The following is an 18,729-nucleotide window of genomic DNA, read 5'->3' on the forward strand; positions in this document are numbered from 1 at the left end:
ACCGCGCAAGACGCGCCGCGCCTATGATTAATGAACTCCTCACGGAGTTGCTTCCTCCTGCGCTTCTCTCGTCATTTCTCCCCGCGCGATCATTTCAATATCGCGCCCGCGGCATGGCCATTCGGCAGTAATTTCGCGAAAAACTCTTCGGGCGGAAAGACGCGCGCGCGAGGGCCGCTCGTTAAGGAGCTCGTTAATCTTCGAGGAAATCGAAACGGCGTAAATGAGAAATACGACACTCGTTACGCGGCGAAACACAAGTACACAAGCTCGTCTGCCTCACGCTGGAATTATAGCAGCGAGCAGGAGGAGTAGCGGGCCGTCTTTGGCGCATGCCGGGCTGCAGCGGTCTCGGGTTTCGTTGGGGGCAGTTTCCTCTTATTATTCACGGAGCCGAGCGGCGCGCGCATGTGTGGATGAATAATTCGCCAGGCCGGGCTCGCTTGATGCGAATGTTTGCCGAGGGATGAGGGCACGCGATTTATCGCAGCTGTACACGCGGTTATTCATATCCGCTCCGCGAGCCGACGATAAACTTCGGGAAACTTTCTCGCGGCAAGTTGGAAAAAAGCCGCCGCAGCGTGTGTCCGACGAGGGCTTCATTGAAAAACTTTGCGCACTCGCGAGACTCTTTTCTTCTCATCCCTTTTCTTTCCTTATCGCCAAGATTCCGGATTCGATTACGCGCGGCTACGAACCGATCGCTTACACCGATTCCCGTCATCGCTGTGCGAGCAATTTATGGCCCCCTTTTCGAGCTTCCTTTCGACATCTTTTCTTTTCGTATAATATCTCGAGAGAGAGAGAGAGAGAGAGAGCGCCGCGGTCGGATTCGAATGAATTCGCAGTCTCGGCTCGGCCATCATCCGTCATAAGGAGAATACGCGCGATCGAAGCGCGCAGACATCTATACCGCGGCGGGCCTTTGTTGCGAGGGCGAAACTGGAGCGAGCGTGCGGAAGAAAGGAATCGCCGAGTAGTCGGGGAGCCGCGGAGCGAAGCAATCGGCGCCCGAGACGAGAGCTCGGAAATACGAGCTGCCGGCGGAACACGTGTCTTACACGGAGCGACGGCTGGAGAGGAGTGAATTCTTTTCGCACCTGTGGCTCCCTCGACAACGGGCATCGGAAGCGCCGCGGAGTAATATACGAAGATCGATAAAAGAGGAGCGGTGGGGGGTTGGACTAAAGAGAAATCGCCCGATGAGTGAGCCCCGAGACATACCCCGCCCGGACTCTCACTCTAGGCGCATATGCAAAAGCCATCATATGCATCAAGCGACGCGTGTCGGCTATATTGCATTCCGCGCGGAGGTGCGAGCGCATGCAGCGATCCTTGATGGTGCAGACCGATCAGCCGAGGCTACACGGCATTTCACGCGAGAGTAATAGCATGTGCAAGAGTCTTGCCTATCTCGTTTCACCTATCGGTATGTACGGATTCGGATGAAGGAGTCGGGGATAATTAATAATAATTAATAACAGCGATCTAAAGGTGACCTGGATTTTTTAAGAAACCAATCGAATCATCTCCCAAAGTTTCTCGTCGCCGTCCGCCGAAAAACAAGGGAAAGCACTTTCGCCCCGGCTGCCGGAAAATAAAAAGGCGACGAGTTTCCGCTCAGTCGCGATGATTAACCCGGAAAAATTCCTGCGAGCGAGTTTACGAGTCCGGTTGACGTCGTCTCCGCGCCGGGCAACCTTCAAAGTTCCGGCGAACAGAGAGAAAAACAGCGGGCGAGCGTGGGGCCTCGAGAGTGGGAAAACAAGTTACGTATCACAGCGGGCAGGGCTGCCTCGGAGCCCGACTTTTACGAGCAAGTTATTGTCGTGGAAAAAGCCGATGCAGCGCGATGGATTATCACGAAAGAGCTGTTCCCGCAGACTGCAATTTCCAACAACTTGCCCAACACTCGTCAGCGCAGATTAGCATCATCACCATTACAGGAACCGCGCGCGAGCTTCCACTCCGGTGCGAGAGGTTCGGGGGTAAATGGCCCGTAGCTATATCGAGCGGCATTTTTGCGAATACCGATAACCGCGCGACCCCCCGCCGGAACAATGCTCCGCGCGCTTTCGCTCGAGAAGCTTGGACGAAAGTTGGCCGCAAGTGTCAGGATCCCCCGCCGCCGCCGGTCTCCGACGACTCGCACTTTCCCGCTCGATGTATCGAGAACGGCAGAGGGAGGGTGGCTGGATTTGATTCTGAAAGGAGGCAAAGTTTCAGGATCTGCGTTACAATGGGGCATAATTCCGCGCTTTTGTTTCCTCGACTCCGCGCACAATGCGCCCGCTGCCGGCGCACCGTAATATACTGCAGTCTCGCGGCTCTTTCACGCAGGGCTGTTCTATAAATATTCAATCACGGCGCGTAATTATGCATCGGGATGAATTTTTGTCCCGCGGGCACCGAGCGGGCGGCTTAAGCCGGTATTGATTCCGTAGATGTCGGAAGGAGGAGGTATATGTATAAGGCGAATATTGGCCGCCGCAGCCGCGCACACAGCTCGGCGAAATCGAGGGGAGAGGGGCAAATCAGCCGCTGAAAACGCCGCGCATACGACACCCGTAACACGTGTTTACGCGGCTGGCTGATGTCCCCGGGGAGCGGGTTGTTCGATTCAATTTCTCCTGCGCACTTTCGTATGCGGCCCGAGGGACGGGGGCTCGGGCGCGTGGGAGATAACGAGCTGCCGGAGTGACTCTGTGCGTTTATGGATGTACCTCGCAAAAACTGCCCGTTCCGTCTATAGTGGGAAGGAAAAATCTCGCCCGTAAGTAAGAGGCGTTTAGCGTAATTAACGGTATTTGTTTTGGAGCCGCGTCTCCGCCTCCCGGCACCGCCCGAGTAATTAATCAGACGTCTGCATTTTAATTAAGCCCTTATACTACGCGACGGATCTGACACGATAATTTGGGAGAAACGAGGTCGCAATCAATACGGCCCGGTAGCGGCGGAGGGCGAGTATTCCGTAATGCGATCGGGCGAGATCAAAAGCGGGCCTCTTTGAGGCGTTCCGTCGATCTTCGCTCCCTCCGTAAAAATGAAACGTATTCCATCGAATGTCGCAGCGACGACGACGACGACGACGACGACAGCCGCGCGTTAGCCCAGAAATTTCTCTCTCGCGCACGTGAAATCCCCGATAAATCCTCCGACTTGTCGGAGAACGAAGTACCAAGTCGGCCGGCCTATCGATCGCACGCGCGCTCTGATATGGCCCTGTGGGTATCACATTAAAACGTTTCGCGTGAATGGGCTCGTTAACGACGCGACTTTGGACGGCAAAGTTTTTATCATCCTTTGTGCGCGAGGAACTTTCTGCTTCTCCCCCGCCAGCATTATTACGCGCATAACGAGGACGACCTCTGCGGTGCAACGATTCTTCCCCCCAACGTATCGAAGCTGCTGATAACCAGCGAAGCTCATTCCTCATTCTCGGGACACAGCTCGACGATGATACACACTGGGGGCTGCTCGCAAACAGTCGCGCCGAGAGTTTTCCGAAAACTCAGTCGGCCATTCAATTAGCTTATCTTCCGCGGGGGACGGGGCGGGAACACGCGGGTTTTTATCGGATCGCCCGTGCGAAACTCATTAATCGGCCGGTAATTAAATCATGCTCCGGCTCGCGTCGACTGCACGCTCGTAGAAGGAGGGAGAGGGTGGGTGGGGGGGGGGGGGGGGGGCACGGAGCCGGTTAATTGCCTGCAGCCGGGCTCCTTTGAAACTCGGCCTCTTACGCGCGTTTGCTCGCTGCCTAGCTGCGCGCGGATTATTCTTGCGCCGAGAGGGCTGTTGCGCTTTTGATGAAATTCCGCGTGATTAGTGCCAGTGTAATGGAATTGGAGCCGCTGCTGCTAATGCATGGAAAGAGCAGCTGTCGCCGGGCGCGCTTCCGGCTTGTTCGTGTGTCGTTTCAGCCCGACGAGAATTACGGAGGGCCGCGCGGGAGATTGATTTCTCGCCGAAAATCCCGCAGACACGGGCGGCGTTGAAAAATTCACGCGAAAGTTCAGCGCTTTCAATGCGAATTTTCCCAGTAGGCCGCGCGCGTTTGTGGCGCGTCTCGGGTTCATTAAATTAACACGGCGTTGCGATCCTTCCGCGGCGGGAGCTCGGAGCTTTCAATGTTTCATTTGGATCCCGGGAGTAGGGACGAGGCCAGAGAGCCCGCAGACAATTCCTTTCTGTCGCGGCGGGAGTACGCGTACACCTTCGGCGTAGCTGGTCCCTACTCCGTATCTCTGGCGGTCTCTTCCTTCGCGCGGCAGCGATTATCGATTGACGAACGGGAGACGCGGCGCCGGGGCTCATTGCCGTGCTCCGGTCATTACTGTAATAGTGCCCGTAGTTGACGACGGGCTTTACGGCTCCTGCCGCGTGCTTATTTTTCGCAACTTAATTACCAGTTACGAGACGATTATCCGGCGGGGAGGAGGAGAACAAAATCGAGATCGCGGAGAAAAGCCGCGCGCGCAATTGGAGCAGCGCGGGCTCCAGGCCAACTTCCTCTCGCAACACTGTCCAGAGCTCGGGCATAATTCATCGGCGCTGCTGCTCCTTCTGTTCCGTAATCAGCGCGCCGGAAGAATGTGCAGGCCGAGCGAGCTATTCTCGGCCGGCGAGCGAAGCGAGTTTTTAGCCCGCCATTCGGCACGTCTGACATTTCCGACTGCGCGCCTCGCTTGGCCAAACAAAGTCGCGGTGCGATGCATTCGACGAACTCTTCGATGCGCTTCGAAAACAAAAAAAAAAAACCTTCGCCTCAGAGCTCGTTCGGCTGCGTTGCGGAACGAAGGACAAACGAGGAGTGATAAACGCGAGGCGAGAGGCTAAAAATAACCGGCCTGCGTTTTATCACTTTCGCGTGTCGCGGCGCTCGTGTGTATCCAGTATATCGTGGCCGGGACACACGTGCGCGGCTTTATACGATTCGGGTTAAAATTAGGCGGCGCTGACGCCGAGGACCGAGACCTTCGCCGGGAGTCGATGCTCGGCTCGGCTCGACTGGCTCTGGCCTCGATCCTCGACTGTCGAAGCGAAAATGGCAGAATTTTTTACGAGCCACCGGCCTTTATTCCTTCACCCCGCGCGACTCGACTGTCGGCGTCGATTATTTTTAATTCGGCCGCGGATCCTTTGCCGGCAGTCGAAAAGAATTGGCCCGGCGAGAAACGAGCATCGACATCCTGTCAGGGGCAGCGCCGCGGGGAAAAATATAATCAGAGCGGCCGGCAAGGAAAGTCGAGCTCGTAAATCACGCGTACGTCCCGCGAGGCCGGTAAAAAAGCCGCCGCCTTGTACGCTCGTCTTGTTTTTCCTTGATCGACGGATGAGAAAGTGCAAGCGAGACGCGGCGAGGAAAAATCGAGGCAGTCGCACTCGAACGATAACTCGAGACGATCCGCGGCGCGCGTCTGCCCGTAGCCGCAGCTCGACTACTGAAGACTCGCCCTCGTCGTTACTTTTATCGCGCGAGCCTTTGAGGATCTCGATGCAGCGAGCCTCGTATCTCATTAGCATCTCGGCGGCCCCGAAGGTGCATGCGCCTGCCTCTGATGCAGCTGCTCCGCACACAGAGAGGGACGAAGGATGCTAAATCCGTCGAGTCGCCTCTCCTCTTTGATGATCGATAAGCGCCGAGTCTCGCGCGCGCCGATTTGATTAACCAAGTGCTCGCCGAAACTGAGGCCACGGGGATGGGGAAAACCGAAGGCTGAAAAATGAGCTTCTGGTTATATCTGGCTGCGCCGCCGACCTAGCTCCGGGAAACAACGGCAGCAGCAAGTGGCGCCTCCGGGTAATTAGGCAGCGCACTTGACCCAGAAGCCCCTCGTGTGTCATCCTCGGCGAGCGACTGCGAAATTCGCCGGGCCAACACATCTGCCGAGCCCCTGCACTAATACATCTCGCTTTGTTCGCGAGAGAGCGGAGCGATTACGGACTCTCGCTACTCATGGCAGCAGAGACACCGATGACGAGAAATATATAATTGATGAGCGGGATAAAACTTTGCGGGTGCATTAATTTTTGTTACCCGCCGCGCCGACAGTATTGCTGCACCTGACGTTGTAGCAACAATAACAGCGGCCCTCGACTAGCCCAATTAAGCCCAGCGTAAAAGTGTACAGCCGAAACTCGCGGATTTCGCCGGATTTACGCGCACGTGTGTCTTTGACGGATGCTATTCTTCGGGTATAAAATATCAGCATCAGCCGCAGCTGACGGGAGTCCGTTTATACAGAGACGTGCGGGCGTGCGAGGGCTTTTATACGCGGCCGCTCGACTGAGTGCACGATTGTGCAGAGGATCGAGTTGCGGCGGCGGCGGCTTTCTTTGCGGCTCCCAATTGTTTTATTGCTCTTCTCGCGGTTTTGCGGCGTGCTTTTTTACACGCTATCGCCCGCGGCCACGACAATGCCCCAAATTTTGTGTCGAAGCGCGAGAGCTCGTGTAAACTAAGCATTGTCGAGTCAAGTTGCTCTTTCATCTCGAATAACACCGACGAATTTAGACTCGCGCGCGGAAATCGGCGGGGAGGATATTTTTTCAAGTCGAGCGGAAAAGAGCTGGCGCGAGAGCCGGGAGTAGTTTTATCCGCGGCGCGATGTGCTTGAGCCGCGAGACTATTTTATCGCCGAGTGATTTTTGCGCTCGAGTGCGCGGCCTCTTTTTCCCTTATTTTTCCAGCTCTCGTGGACGAGTGATGTGGCCTGGATTTTGGCGAGAGCCTTGACGGCTTGTTTTAAAGTTGTTGCGTTACGCCGCCCGAATAAGAAAATACGCGAATTCCTCGGCGAGCATCGAGCGGCAGTCGAGGTGAACCGAGGGACGAAGAGAGGCGGAGTGCGAACGAGCGAGCTGGATTAAAGCCCCGAAATCCAACCAACCGATTTTCTTAATCCCCACCGCCGAGCTATTATGCCTTGCAAGGCGAAACTCGCTCATCTGCGCGAGTTTCTAAAGCGCTCTCTCTTACTTTCCCGCCGCAATCGTCTTGCTCATCGTCGCCGCCGTGCCATTACGGAGCGACTGCAGGATGTCTCGCGCGCGGAGACAAAGCGGTGCGCAATCTGGAGCCGCGCCAAATTTCCGCGGAGCGAGACGACGCAGGACAACGTCGCGCGTGTGAACGTCCCCTCGCCGGCTGTTTTTATCGCGCCGTTTGATGCGGTTATTATTTTCTCTTCTGCCGCGGGTCTTTGCGCTCTGCGACGAGGTAGGGGAGCTTTTGCGACGATCAACGCGCTGCGTTTGTTTGAGAGCCCGTTATCGAGCGCAATCGAGCAAACAGCGAAAAGAAGGGCCAGCGCGGGCTCGCGATCCAATGGAAAGCGCTGAACTTTCGGGCTGCGTCTCCGGAGCGCTCGGGCGTCGGCGGCTCCGATACAGTCTCCGATCGAAAAACACAGCGGACTGCAGCGACCGAGTCTCTGCTCTCTAATCCAATTACCCCCGGCGATTTAGCTGATTGCATCCGGGGGGGGGGGGGAGCCGGCAGAAGGTGCGGCAAAGTGCTAGTCGGCATTAGGAGATGAGACACGAGAGTCTGCGGCGGTGAGAGGAGCGCAAGTACGAGACTCGAGTGTCGGAGTCGAGGGAGCGAAGAGCAGTGCGTCTGGAATGTGTCTGCTGTATAGCTGCTGTCGCGCTTTGCCGTGCTGCCTGTGGTTCCGCTGTCAGTCGCACGAGTTCGCCGATCCTGCCGCGGATTAACTGCTCCCGCTGTTACGGAGGGCGTTTGTCGTCACGCGTTTCAGAGAAAAAAACGACCATTGCGATCGAATTTATAACATCGATTGCAAAAAGAAAACGCGCGGCCGGAGAATGTTTGATTTTGTTCGTAAGAAACTTGGAGCCGGCGGCGGCGACGCGAGCTCGTTTTCGCGCGGAAACGCGTTTTCGAGGGGTATTTGAAGCAGCGGCAGCAGGCCAGATATGGGACGCGGAAAAAGGGCCGCTGGGATTGCGTGACCGCGCGCTACCGCGGCCCTGAGAACTCGAGGAAAAATTCGAGGAAAAATTCGAGGAAAAATTCGAGGAAAAATTCGACCCCCGGGTAAAGTTTTGGAATTTATGGAATGCATAATGACGCGTGCACACACTCGTTCGACGGACTCGCGGCCGCATTCGCAATGGATCGGAAGGATGAAGTTCGGGGTCCCGCGGTAGTCAACGCTCGGAGCAGAATATTTCAAAGTCACCAGCCAGCGAAAGATCCCCTCATCCTCGTGTAAATTGGCCCTTAACGCTCGCGCGCGCGCGCGCAGTGCGAGAATAAGAGGGATGTGCCACGGATCCGCGCTGCTGCAGCGGATTTCCCGAGAACTCGAATCCCGTCCCGATCGACTGGAAATCGGAGCGGAACACACCTCCGTCCTGCTCGTATTGCACGCGCAGGTTGCGAGCGCGATCAAATTATTTACGGGCCGCTAAAAAAATGTCGCGCGACGACATCGCGGAGCGAAAATTAATACAAGGGCGCCGCGATCGCTCTTGTCGTCCCGAGATAAAAAGCAGAGAAACGAACCCGCAGCTCTTTTTCGGCGGCGCGCTATCCGGGATCGCGGCCGGGCTCGCGGCTGATATTTCGGAGCGGCAAAGTGCCCCGAGCTATAGTGCGCTGCGGCTCCGAGCTGTATCGAGTTCGGAGTTGGGCAGTAAATAACGGGACGGAGTGGAGCCGCGACGCGATTTATCGGACCCGATATTCCTCGGGAGCATTAAACTCTGTTTGCGCGCCGGCGATAAAATGCTCGCACGGCGAATTCGATTAATCCAGCGCCTGCATTAGGCCGTATCTGCTTGCGGATAATGCCCGCTTTGGAGAGCCGCGACGTTGTGCGCGCTTTTGTGGCCGCAGATCTCATGATGAGATAACGGCTGGCGTCGGCGCGTAATAATAAATATTTGCGCGGAAGACTGGCGAGCCCCGGTCGATCTGTCCCGATTGAGGGCCCCGCGTGTAAACTCGCGATTCCTATAGTGCGGATTAGTCGGCACTGCAGCTCGAGTGTTTATTCAAATTTAGCGCGCGGCTCGGTCGGCCCAGCTCGTTAGTCAAATTGACTCGGGCTCCGAAATTCAAACCATCCGGCGAACGGCAGATCGGCTCAACTATTTCGCGGGAATCGGGATGGGCCATTCCGCGGCTTCGGACTCGGTTTTCCGAAGTCAGCGAACTTGCTGGCAGCCGCGCTTATTGACGGCCGCCGGTGGACAAGCTGTCTCGAGCCCGACGCCGCGTTTATGAGCGCTGAAAAATCAATCCGACGCCGCAATTTTGATCTGACCGAATAAATTCCATTCTAACTTTTCTTCTACAGGCGCGTGAGAATCTCCTCCCTCTGTTTTTACCGTCAATCGCGGGCCGAGGCTCGTAATGGCATAACCGCGCGTTTTATTCGCTCTTTGCTGCTTTGGCCCGAGTTTTACGGGCGACTCGCTTTTACGGCCAAGCCGGGAGTAGCGGAGCTCTCCCCCTTGCTCTCGTATCGCGTCGCCTTCCTCGCGAATCTTTGGAAAATCGAAAAAGTTTATTCTCGTAGAGCGCGGGGGAGAGAGGCTCCACTCGCTCTCCGAGCATCTGAGCTGGAAATTCAGCTCGGCGCGCGCGCGCGCGATGACGAATTCAATTTCGTGCTGCCACGGGCGGGGGGAATTCCGACGAGTGTTGTTTCGCCGGTGTGATGCGCGCGCGACGCTCCACCCGGTCTTTCGGAGCTGCTCCGCGCGGAAATTGCGTTACCTACAAGGCTCTCTCTCTCTCTCTCTCTGCACAGATGGAGAATTCTGCGGCGCAAATTATGTTTGCTATTCCGCGGATAAATACTCTCTTCCTCGGCGCTCGCTACACCGAGAGCTCCGAGACGAAGACGCGGAAGAGCCGGGGCCAAACTGACCGCGACGCCTGATCCATTTACAGAAACTCGATAACAACGGCTCGGTATAATCAGCCGATCGGTGCGCGGCGTTCGATTGAATTAGCATCGCGGCGACTATGAGAGTAACGGTAAGTGCGCGCGCCTGGGCGGACGCTGGAAATCGAATTAAACGCGAAACAATTGCTCGCCGCCGTGGCCTTTCCTCGCGCGCAAAACTACGGGCGAAGGTTAATTGCGCTGTTCACCTGTTGAGGGGGCAAGTGGCTCACGCGTCGGAAACCAGAGGACAGCTCGCGCACAGCAACGAGCCACTCTCGGAACGAACGATGGCCAATCGTGATCAACGAATTAATAGAAGAAATAATTCAATCTGACGGCCGGTAATTAGGAGCCGGTGCGTTTGATGAAGCGCGAGGACGTTATGCAAAAACTCGACGCTCGTCGTCGGCAACGAGCGGCGACGCCGGAATATTTCCAGAAGATGCGAAACACCGCGGCAGCTCGGGAAAGAGCAAGTAATCCGCCCGCGCGGCAAACTTTCCTAATTAAGCTGCCAATTAAGCTGACGCTGCGTCGCGGCCGGCGGAATAATACACAGCCGCGAGCACAACAGCAGCAGGGAACAGTGGCTTTTTCGCCGATTTTTTCGCGGCAGCTCGAAGGCATCTCCGCTCAAAGCTCGCGCGCCGCAGTAAAAACATTGGACTGCTTTTGAAGCAGCTCTCGCGCTGTTCTCGTCCGCATCCGCAGCGAACTCGTACGGCGCGACTTTCGATATAGCGCTCCTCCTCCCTCGAGCCCACTCGAGCGTCCGCCGCGATGCACACATCCATTCCGACTGTAATTCCTGCTCCTATAATTCAAGTTCTCTAATTCCCGAGCGCTGTGTGCCCTATCGCGCAAGAGTGCTTTTGTCGCCGGAGCAATAGCGCTCGAGAGAGAATGGAAACTTGGCGAGCAGGTATCGACTGAATTTTTCGAGACCAATCCCAAAGAGCTCGCACGCGCAGTCGTAAACTCGTTGGGCGCTCGTAAAAGCAGCGCGGGCGTAATTAGGAGGCGGAACAGGCGGAACGAAAGAGTCGCGTAAGAAGATTAGCCGCGGCGTAATCGGCGTAATCGGCTTAAACGCGCCAAGGCGCTGCAGATGCCTTTGTGATGGCTCCGCGGGGAGAAGAGATGCGCCGAAGAATAGGCGCCCGGCGAGCCGTTCCGGCTTGGCGATTCGCAAATCGCGATGCCCTTGCGCGCGCGCGCGCGCTCTCGGCCCCGTTCTGACGCGCGCGCACTCGACGCCCGGCTGCCCCAGAAAAGCAGGCAGGCCTCTTGACCGCCTTTTCTATCTCCTCGCTACTGTTGCTCTCTCCCGCTTGTTTTCCGATGCCCCCGCCGGGCGCAGCGATTCTAATTTAATGAGCAGCGGAACCGACCATGTCCGTTGCCGATTACGCGTGTTTATATTCATTTCCAGAGGGGGGGAACGGGTTCATACGGCCGAGTACCAACAAAAGAGGCGAGGATCGATCCTCGTAAAGCTCCCTGCAGGCTTTCTGTACACGAGTCGCGCGTCGAGGGGGCCAACGAGTGAGCGAGTAGACTTTATCGTGCGCCGCGAGTTTGGTTCCTGTTTGATGACACATTACTCGCGCGCTCGCGGATTTTCGGATGGCCGTTCGGGAAAGTTTTTACGCCGCCGACGAGAGACGTAAAATTCGAGGGAAGCGAAAAATCCGGCTTCATTCGCGCCGGCGGGATCGTGGAGCGATCGGTTTTATTCATCGCGCATCCGCCGGCGAGAACTTTTCGAATTCCGAGGGGTCGCAAAATAGAGAGAGAGAGAGAGAGAGAGAGAGAGAGCCGAGCACTCCCCCGCATCGCGCGTAAATAGTTTAATGCCGTGAATTATAAATGGAGCTGGCGGCTCGTAACACGTAGCTACAATGACGGCGGAATTATCGATTAGCGCCGGGCCGCGCAGCAGCAGCAGCAGCGGCGGCGGCGGCAGGAGGAGGTAATACAGCCGTGCCTGGCACTTATCGCGCGCGCAGTCGCTGATTTTATTTTGACCCGCTGCTCCGGTTCACTCGTTAGCGCGGACGCGTGCGTTGACCGCGCCGATGCTTCCGTTTGGGTTATGCTTTCGAAAAACCAGCTCCTCGATAGTCCGGCGTTCCGGGGTGCAACAGGCAGCCTCGGCGGCTGTGACCGATCGCGCAAACGGCCTGCGGGAAGCCAGCGTGCTAATAACGCGGTCACACATCGCGCAGCCTACTTTTTCCGCGCGGCGCCGAGACAAAAGAGCCTCCCGGACGCGAAGCGAGCGAGCGCAGTTCTTTTCAGCGGGTGCCGAGCTCTGCAAACTGTTGCTGCGCCGGAAGACCGAGAGCTAGAGGCAAAGGTAGAAGGTACACGCGAGACGTCGACTTTCTTCTCGCGCGTCCTCTCCCCCGCCTTTTAGCGGCCTGATATTCTAATTAATTCCGGCCCAATCTCCGTAATCTCGTTAGGAGACTATGCGCTCGCGTCGGCTTTTTTCTCCGTCGCAAAGTCGAATAATCGGACGATGAACCGGCTCGACAAATTTCGTCAACCGCAGAAAGCGTGACAAAATGCACGAGCGAAAAATACAAGGAGCGGGAGCGCAGCGGCTCGCCGGATACGCGCAGGTTTAATCGATAAAAAGTGCGACTGACGAATCCACAGTTCAAGTAAACAGCTTCTTCCGGAGGAATTACGCGCGTATAGCCGTCTCGCGAGGAAAACCCGAGAGCATTTCCCTTCCAAGCTGTATAGCACAGCGCGCGCACTGAGCGAGAGCTCGGCGGAGCGTCGGCGCAACGCAAAATCCATATAGCGCCGACTATTTTTACAGAGCTGCTCCGCCGGCGCGGCCTATTCATACCGTTCCCCGTTTGTGCGCATAAAAAGCCGCCGTCGTTTTACGCGCGAGTACAGCTGCGCCTGCTATTAATACGTTTCATTCACGAGCGGCGCGAGGAGGATCGGCCGGTAAACTAATTGCGAGGCTGGAACGTACGAAAAACCGCGCTCGCGTCGAGAGAAACGATAGGCAAAATTTTGGAAAATTCCAGTACCGACCTCGGGGGGGTCGGCCTGCGCGAATCAATCTGCATCGCGCACGTGCGCCGAGCGAAAAAGGCGCAAGGCCGTCCGCAGACTCGAGCTTAGCCTGCCCCGAGCCGATATCCCGTCCCTTCCCTCCGGCTCCCGGTGCTATACGGCTGCTGGCCTACAATGGGCCGCGGGGGAGATACATATATATAGATGTAGAGAGAGAGAGAGAGAAGAGAGAAACAACCGAGGCGCAGCGGGAGATAATATCTCCTCAGATATCGAATGGCGGCGGTGGCGGCGAAAGAGTTACTCGACCTCCTTTCCCCGACAGCCGACAGCTGTGTGTGTGTGTATGTATAGCCTCGGCGGCGGTGACGCCGACACTTGGAACTTATTATACGTATCTCGGTTCCCGCGCGGGGAGCCGAGGAAAAATGATGCGAGGAGAGCGTGTCAATAGACGAAACGAAGCTTAAAGCTCGAGCCTTTGTTGCCCGCTGCTGCTGCGGAAACAAGCGGGGGTGGGATCTAGGTCCAATGCCAAGGCGGATCGAGCGTTTGCCGCTCTCGGCGGGTATTTAGGCGGCTATTGTTCCTCGAGTGCTCGGATCTGCCGCAGCCTGCCGAGAAAGAGAGATGCAGATGCGGCGCGGCTCTGTTGAAGAATCCAGCGATTGCGCCCGATCCCCTCTCGCCCTTTCCAAGGGTTCGGCTCTCCCTTTCGATGCCAGCCTGATGTAGTAGTGAAGTAGATCCGCCCGAGTTTGGTCGGACGCGAGAAACGAGCTGGTAGGCGACAGAGCCGGGCTAATAATTCGCGAAGCTGAACGACTGCCAGCCGCAGTTTCAAACAGCCATTACCCGGCTCCGTAAAAAATTAAAACCGCATTCCGCGCGCAGGCATATCTCATTCTCCGGCAGAACTAATGCGCGACGCCGGCCAAAAAAGCTAAATAATGAACGAGGGCAATTTACACGGCTGCTGAATTCCAGCTCCCAAACAACCGGCAGAGGCAATGAATATTCGAGAACCGAGGGAAACGGCATTATACGCTCAAAGAGGAAGCCCAAATCTCGCGGAAGGTGAAAAAATTCACCTGACGTTTAAAGAGCCGTTACGAAAATCCGGGGGAGCGAGAGAAAAGAAGAGCGAAAAAGCCCGGCGACGCACAAAGCCGAAAGAGCCGGGCGCTCGGAACAATAACAAAAATGGGCTCTCGAAAAAAAGCTGCCGCACACGTCGCTCCGCTATCTCTCTGTCGGCCGGCTTGTGTACCCACGGCCCGGCGAGTAGCCTATCGCGCGCGCCAAGGCGGAAAGATGAGCGCGGCAGTTTCGCATTATCAAGACCTTTTTTCTCGACGATTTCACGGATGTAGGTGAGCGTCCGCGCAGCCGCGCATTTTTCGCCCGCTCTTTACATTGTAAATCCGGCCTCGGGGCGCTGCGCATTGTTCCTGCGGCCTTGATTATCGCGGCCGGAATATTTTCGAGCGCAACAAGTCCCAGCAGCGCGACCCGACTGCGTTTGTTCCATCGACGATAAGCGTTTTTGGGCGGGAAAAATCAAGCTCGGCTCCGTTATTCATCACTCGGCCTAGTCCGTATATGCGGCGCTCGTCTTACTACTCGCGAGAGAGAGAGAGAGAGAGGCGTACCTCGTTGGATGGACGTGGCGGTCGGCATGTCGCTGCTAACTGAAGCGAGGAGGAGCCGCTGGGAGCGGGTCCCTTCCCCCTCTATCAATGGCAGTGCTGCGAGTGCAGAGCGGCCGACGGCAACCCGTCCTCGACGTCGCCGATGCCTCTGCCCGGGCGACGACCTCGATGACTGCTCTCGGGCAGCTCGTCCGCCTCCTCCTCGGCGGCGGCTGCTGTTGTTGCTGCTTCGAAGTCTGCTGCTGCTGCTGCTGCTGCTGCTGCTGCGGCTCCTGCTGACCTTCCGGTCATCTCCGCGGCGAGCACCACGGCCCGATCAGCATCATTCGTCCAACGGCCAAGCGCTGCAATCAGTAACGGGGAAAGCCTGTCACGCTGGAGAATTCAAGTAACCAAATGAAGACGCATCACCCGCGCGGAGTCGGGCGCGCGCATGCATCATCCGAGTCGCGCGCGACGCGCCGAATCCGAGGGAGACGGGGAAAAAAAATTTTTATTCCCCCTTCCGCGAAACCGCGAGCAGCCGTAAAAGAGTCCTCGAACTTTTTTTAGCGCCCCCGCGAATACATCCGATATCGATCTCGCTGGAAAAGGGATAAAAGCTCCGCCGGCGCGTAGCCTGTCAGCCCGTCTCGAGCCGACGGCACGCTCGACTCGGAATCAAGCGCCGACGCGACGGACCGAGAAGAGAGCGAGATAGAACCCGAGACGCGCGGCCGACACTCCATGAGCGGCGCGTAATAAAATACCTTAATGGACAAACATTTCCTCGCCTCATTCCGGAAAAAGCTCCCGGCGCGCAGTCGTGTAAGGACGGGGCATGTGGCGACGCTAGATTCGCCGCGTGCATGCAGGGAGGATCGATGCGATTTCGTCTGACTCGCGCGCGACCTTTGACCCCCGATAAGGCGCCGCAGGGTCTGGCTCGTTAATTAGAGCGGAAATCGAGCTGTTTTTCGTCGCGCATCTTGCGGCCTGCAATTGAAGCGTTAATGCGGCGCGGCTAATTGCCACTCGGCTTTCTCCTCTCCTCGGCGACTTGTCGGGCAAAATATTTACCTGGAAAAATTGACAAAGCGCCGCCTCGTCCCGCCGAGCGGGAGCAATATCTACGCCCCGCGCAAAGGGGATCGTTTCCATTTCGCACGCGCGCGGATCAGCGCCCCTCTTCCATTAGGTAGATGCCGGGTGTCGCTTTCATCGCCCCGCGCTGGAGGCACTCGCGTAACCCAGCCGCCGCTCCAGCCCCGTCGATGTCTTTTTTACGCCCTCCTTTTTAGGATGATTGAAATCGCGGAGTACGCGAGTAGGCTCGCAAGGCGGCGTAGACGCGCCGACGCTGGTTTTTATAACGGAGGATGCTCCAGACGGCCTCCTTTCAAAAACACGCAGTTGCTCGCAAAAACACGAGTCGTCTGCCAAGAGCTCGATCGGCCCCGTGAATCATCCCCCGGCGCGTCAGGTCCGAGCCGAGGGCCGAGCCGAGAAAAAATTCAGCGCCTCGTATCGAGAGAGCGGCCGCCGATGGCGCGACTCATGCATATTTCATCGGGCGCAGCTCCCTGGATAGACGCGTTAATAAGGCCCGGGACGTGCGCGGCCCGTAACGCGAGCTGTGGGTGTCCGCCGGGTTATTGCCGATCGGACGAGCGCGCGGTACATTAATGTACATTTTCCCCGTCTCGCCTGAATAAAGAAGCAGCCCTAATGGAGGTGTCTATTATTGAGGAGACTAGCTGGCGACTGCTGTAAAAATAAAAGCCGCGCGGGCGAATGAAAAATCGATTAGAGCGCACGCGTCACGCGTCTTTCTGCTCTTCCAATCTCCTTCGCGAAGGGCGGAATGATGATCTGCGCTCGCAAGTCGAGTTCCTCAATTAAGAAAAATTCAATTAGATCAGAAAGTTGTCTGTCGGCGGGGGGAGAAAGTTCGAGCGCGGCGCTGGATGCAAAAAACGCGAACGCGCGTGGAGTTTTCCTTCGCGATCGGGACGATTCCGGAAAATTCCCGCGCGATGACGAGTCGATGATACGAGCTTCCGCGGCTACACAAGCAAACAGCGCCGAGCGGAATTTATCTTTTCTTCCTCGCGCCCCTGCTGTATATAACTGTTAAGCCTCGCGTGAAGGAAAGACTACACTCGCGCCAATAATAGCCTGCACGGCTCCGCCGCACATGCTCGACGCCCTCCCGCATGAGTTACGCGCTAGCTGGCAGCTATAGGAGAATACCGACGGCCGCCCCACCGCTACTTCTCCGGAGCCGATGTATTACTCGCTCCGCTAATCCCATAAGCACTTCACCTTTGCCCCCGAGATTACGGCATTGGCAAACAACTGATTTCTTCGCGTGATCGATGAGGCCTCTTTTCTCGGCGCTCTTCTTCCTCTCGAGCTAACGTTTGCTCGAACACGATGCTATCGAGCAATTTCTCTGCATCTCGAGCAGCTCGTCACGCGCCAGACACCGGTCGCTCAATTCAAGTTTGTTGTATGGATTTGCATCTGCGCAGATCACGTTACGCGCGCCACAATGCAAAGTTATACGGACTATTCAGTAGTCGCGTTCGTAACGCCATTACGATAGTCCTGCGCGATTATAAACCGCTCACAGTGCCTGTGCTAGCCACGAGGTATGCACCGCATTCAGGCACTTTGCGATTGTACTCGGCGCTGCATGGAATCGATCGCTGCGCGCATAGCTTATTCAGAGAGAGAGAGAGAGAGAGAGAGAGAGAGAGAGAGAGAGAGAGAGAGAGAGAGAGAGAGAGAGAGAGAGAGAGAGAGAGAGAGAGAGAACTTATTGCGCGCTTTTTCGGAATTACTCGAAATTAGCTGGGGTTTAATTTGATTCCTCTCATTACGAGAGACACGAGAGAGGGAGCGCGCACAGTTGCTCATCTGTAAAAGGGATTAACGGCCTTGAGAATTATAAGGCAGGTAAGGATTTAATCGTTTCACGTCCGTCTAGCAAGCCGAGCAGAACTACGCAATAAACTCGCCCCTGGCAATTTCCATTTTATCTCGCTCAAAAGAACTCCTGGCACTCTGCGAAATAAGCCGCGAGCTTTCAAAAATAAATATAATTCTCCCCCGCGCGCTACGAGCCTGATCCGGCCGATCCCCGAGCCGCCGCTGCAATAAATTATCGTCGCGCTCGCTCGAATTCTAAGTGCGCGCGCGCGCGCGGATTAAAAGTAAAACCTATTAGCCGCATTCGCCGGACTCGCGAGAGGCTCATCGATAATTCAGAGGCTCGCTGTAAATAAACGAACGGATTAATAGCCGGCCGCTGCTACAAAAGCAATCGCGGCATTCTACGAAAATTGAAAATCAGCGTGTTTTGCGACCGGCCCGCGCTCCGTCAATTATCATGCAAAAATGGCCTGGCCATCGACCACTGAAGGGGGCAGCGATGCGGAGGATCGGTTGAGCAAGAAGAGAGAGAGTGAGAGAGAGCCACATCGATTGACGCGCGCTGACGCTTTATGCAAACTGCCAGGGCTTTATGCAAATGGATAAATAATTTGACTGGGGATGAGGATCGGGGGAATTAGCTCTGCCAGGCCTGAGGCTTTAAAACGGGCGTACCCTTTTCGAAGGGGGATTAATCGCTGCTCTGCTGCGAGCGCCGAGGGCCGAGAGTGTAACGAGTATGTAGAGCAGCGCGGAGATGGATGCTTTTCAGCCTTTGCTGCCCAACGAATCCCAAGTTTACTTTGTTCCTGATTCCGGCCTGGCGCGAGCATACGTATTTTCTCCGCGCTCGTTCATATCCATAGCTGGCTCTCGTAGCAGGGAGTGCAATTTATCAGTATTGTTTTGATAACGCGCTGAGAACGCGGCTTCCGCTCGCCTCGAATTTTTCAGATAAATACGCTGTGCGCGAAAAACAAACTGCGCGGATCTGCGTCCAAATTGAAATACACAATGCCGCTTTCGAACAATTATTTCTAAGAACGCCGTTTCGACTCTTTTCTCGCTTTGCCATGTCACAAAATCCCGATTCGAGTTCGCCTGTCAATGTGGAACGAGAACGAGCGCGAATTCAACGCTAAAAAATTGTTCTTCCCATCTTCAAAAACAGTCACGCTGCATCCTCTCGCGAG

General features: G+C 56.2%; 1 protein-coding gene across 13 annotated transcripts in view; it reads right to left on the reverse strand.

Moving 5' to 3' along the window:
* LOC100679586 overlaps positions 1–18,729 on the reverse strand; it is a 34,341-nt gene that overhangs the window by 11,922 nt on the left and 3,690 nt on the right. For 12 of the 13 annotated variants that reach the window (XM_031927533.1, XM_031927535.1, XM_031927532.1 and 9 more), the window contains one exon: positions 14,621–14,964. In XM_031927533.1, the coding sequence (XP_031783393.1) occupies positions 14,621–14,648 (28 nt within the window). In that variant the 5' untranslated portion in view covers positions 14,649–14,964. Of the gene's footprint in view, positions 1–14,620; positions 14,965–15,369; positions 15,596–15,679; positions 15,873–18,729 lie in introns of those variants that run through there. The other variant, XM_032598377.1, reaches the window with a different exon arrangement.

Source organism: Nasonia vitripennis, chromosome 3, assembly GCF_009193385.2.
Source record: "Nasonia vitripennis strain AsymCx chromosome 3, Nvit_psr_1.1, whole genome shotgun sequence".
Taxonomy (NCBI): Eukaryota; Metazoa; Arthropoda; class Insecta; order Hymenoptera; family Pteromalidae; genus Nasonia; species Nasonia vitripennis.